The following is a 3,104-nucleotide window of genomic DNA, read 5'->3' as shown; positions in this document are numbered from 1 at the left end:
ATTTTAGAAATAATAATGAATATAACACTCATAAGAATAACAATAATGATGATATTATTATTTCTATTGTCATTATTTGTAAAAAAAAAATATTAGAATAGAGCTATTATTGCAGTAATTATCAAAATTATCATTATAATTATCATTTTATAATTATTATCATTATTCTTATTGTCATTATCATCATAATTATCATCATTATTGAATTTAATAAAGGAATTATCATGAAAATCATCATAATTACCTGAATTAACGTTAAAATCATCATAATTATCATTTAAAAGCAAAAAGGGTTTTTTTTTTTACCTTTCTCTCAAAAGGCTTTAATACGCTTGATATTGCCGTTTTCGACTTCTGGGATTTTATTAGTTTTAGCCTTTATTTCATTATAAATGGACTCTATGATTATTATTATCATCATCATCATTATTGTCATTATTCTTATGATTATCATCATTATAGTCATTATCGTCACGATTATCATTATCATCAGTATCATTATTGCAGTTATAATGATTATTATGCTAATTAGTAGTGTCATTTTCATCATTATACTTTTCATAATGATAATAACAATTTTAATAATATTATAATTATTATTATAGTCATTATCATCATAATTATCATCATTATTGTTAATAATAAAGTAATTATCATGAAAATCATCATAATTACCTGAATTAATGTTAAAATCATCATAATTATCATTTAAAAGCGAAAAAGTTTTTTTTTCGACCTTTCTTTCAAAAGGCTGTAATACGCTAAATTTTTTCCTCGTGAGTTGAAAGGGTGGCGTGTTTCGGAGTTAAAATAGAACTCCTATAATGATACCGTGTGTGTGGTTAAATTATATATAAAAACACTTTTCTTGTGTGTATGGGTCCCCGTTGTGAGTTTCGTTTTTAAGATTCTTTAAGATATTACCGAGACAAGACAGTATGTGGCCTTTGAAATATAATGTGTTTATGAACATGTGTGTGTGTATGTGTCTGTGCTGTACAGAAAAAAAAACATACATTCAAAGTGCTTTCCTTTATTAGCAGCGTTTGCTTCATGTTGTATTGCTTTCGGCTTTATATGTAAAGGATTCGATAGTTCCGTATTCAACACAATAGCCATTTTCATTGTCATTACCTTTTCTATTTTTTTTTTTTTCTGTGGCCTACAATTTTGGAATACTATAGGCTTCTTTCTTTGATGATTTGCCTTTTCTCTCTTACTAATATTTTGATATAATTAGTATTCCCATTACCATTATTGTTTTGATATCCTTAGCATTTTGTATTTCTCGCCCTTGCACCTTTCTGTTACTGTGTTTAATACCCATTTCCTTGATTCCTTTACTCAGTCTTTGTAATATGAAATCCCAGACTAAACAAGTACCATGTCCCATCCTGCACAGGCCGGCCTTCTGCTGCTGTCCGTCCTCGTCTCGGAGGCGGCGGAGAGTCCTTACTCCGCGCCCAGCCCCATCCTAAAGGACGACCGAACGCAGGACGCCTACGGTGGCTACTCCTTCGACTTCGAGTCCGGCAACGGCATCGTCCGGGAGGAGTCCGGGAAGGAGAGCGACGGACAGGCGAAGCAGGGAGGCTGGAGGTGAGCATCGGGCCTCGACTCTCTGTATATGAAAATAATTGTCTATTCATCTCTCTATTATCTTTCTACCTTTGTGCCTATCTACGTTTCTCGTAAGTACACCAGCAATTTACCAAAAAACTCTGCGAAAGCAAACAGTTAACGAAATCAGCAGGTTACGAAGGATTCAGCATCCTCAATGAAACCCCTTCCCCGCAGATACGAATCCCCCGAGGGCGTCCCCGTCGAGATCTCCTTCGTGGCCGACCAGGGGGGGTACCAACCCCAGGGGGCGATCATCTCCGTGGCTCCACCCCTTCCCTACCAGAGATCCGGGAACTAATATCATTTTCTTTAAGTAAAAGTGAAGAAACTTTATCCGGAAATTGAGACTTTTCTTTTAAAGCGAAAGTGAGAAAAGAATTTCTTATTCTGATTCTTCTATCACTGCTACTTTTGTTTTTGTTCTTATTTTTCTCCTTATCAATGTTTTTGCTTCATTCTTTCTCCTTCATCTTCATCATGTTCTCTTCCATCTCCTGCCCCCAAAATATCTAGCCAAAGAAATTATTTATTTTTTCTTTTTGTGAAAGTGAAGGGTCATTTTTAATAATCTTGATTCACAACAATACAAAATAAGCCTACTCTCTTTCTCTCTCTATCTCTATAAATCTATCTATCTCACTCATTCTCTCTCTCTGTCTCCCGCTCTCTCTCTCTCTTTCTCTCTCTCTCTCTCTCTATCTCAATCTCACTCCGTTTCTCTCTGTCTGTCTGTCTATTCACCTATCCATCTCTCTCTCCTTCTCTCTCTCTCTCTCTCTCTCTCTCTCTCTCTCTCTCTCTCTCTCTCTCTCTCTCTCTCTCTCTCTCTCTCTCTCTCTCTCTCTCTCTCTCTCTCTCTCTTTCTCTCTCTCTCTCTCGCTCACTCGCTCGCTCTCTCTCCCTCCCCCCCCTCTCTCTCTTTCTCTCTCTCCGTTTCTCTCTATCTATCATTCATCTATCCGTCTCTCTCTCTCTCTCTCTCTCTCTCTCTCTCTCTCTCTCTCTCTCTCTCTCTCTCTCTCTCTCTCTCTCTCTCTCTCTCTCTCTCTCTCTCTCTCTACCTTCCTCTCTTTCTCTTTCTTTCTCTTTTCTCTTTACGATTGGGTTATTTTGATTTGGTTATCCTCGTTGTTAATCTATATTTGTCAAAATTAGCATTGATTTCCAGTTGGCTGATTGCACAATTTTGACCGGGTTGTTATATGAAAGTGAATGATAAACTAAAAAAGATATCATAAAAAAAGATACTCTTTTATTGATATTATGGATTTTCCTCTTTCGTAAAAACTAATTTCAAAATATTTCTACTTTCTTAACTGTTTAACCATCCAATCATCTATCTATCTATTTCTATCTCTTTCTATCCCTCATCTATCTATCTATTCCTATCCCTCTCAAACCCGCATCTATCTATTGGCATATATGTAAATGTCATTTCATCCTTGATATCATTATTTGTTGTATGTTTATTAATGTACGTT

The 3,104-nt window shown here is 35.5% G+C and overlaps 1 protein-coding gene across 1 annotated transcript; it reads left to right on the top strand.

Moving 5' to 3' along the window:
* Nucleotides 1-1,384: 1,384 nt before the first annotated feature.
* On the top strand, nt 1,385-1,921 carry LOC138860678 (endocuticle structural glycoprotein SgAbd-8-like). The gene is made up of 2 exons (XM_070118691.1): nt 1,385-1,599; nt 1,798-1,921. The coding sequence occupies exons 1-2, from the start codon at nt 1,385-1,387 to the stop codon at nt 1,919-1,921; spliced, it is 339 nt and encodes a 112-aa protein (XP_069974792.1).
* Nucleotides 1,922-3,104: the final 1,183 nt, after the last annotated feature.

Source organism: Penaeus vannamei, chromosome 42 (assembly GCF_042767895.1).
Source record: "Penaeus vannamei isolate JL-2024 chromosome 42, ASM4276789v1, whole genome shotgun sequence".
NCBI classification, from domain to species: Eukaryota; Metazoa; Arthropoda; class Malacostraca; order Decapoda; family Penaeidae; genus Penaeus; species Penaeus vannamei.
Note: the sequence above shows the minus strand (reverse complement) of the source record. Positions and strands in the feature narration are given on the sequence as shown.

Excerpts from the sequence above, each read along its gene's own strand:
- LOC138860678 (XM_070118691.1), top strand. The coding sequence starts at position 1,385 with ATGTCCCATCCTGCACAGGCCGGCCTTCTGCTGCTGTCCGTCCTCGTC. Across the intron at positions 1,600-1,797 it reads GCGAAGCAGGGAGGCTGGAG|ATACGAATCCCCCGAGGGCG; the intron begins GTGAGCATCGGG and ends CCTTCCCCGCAG.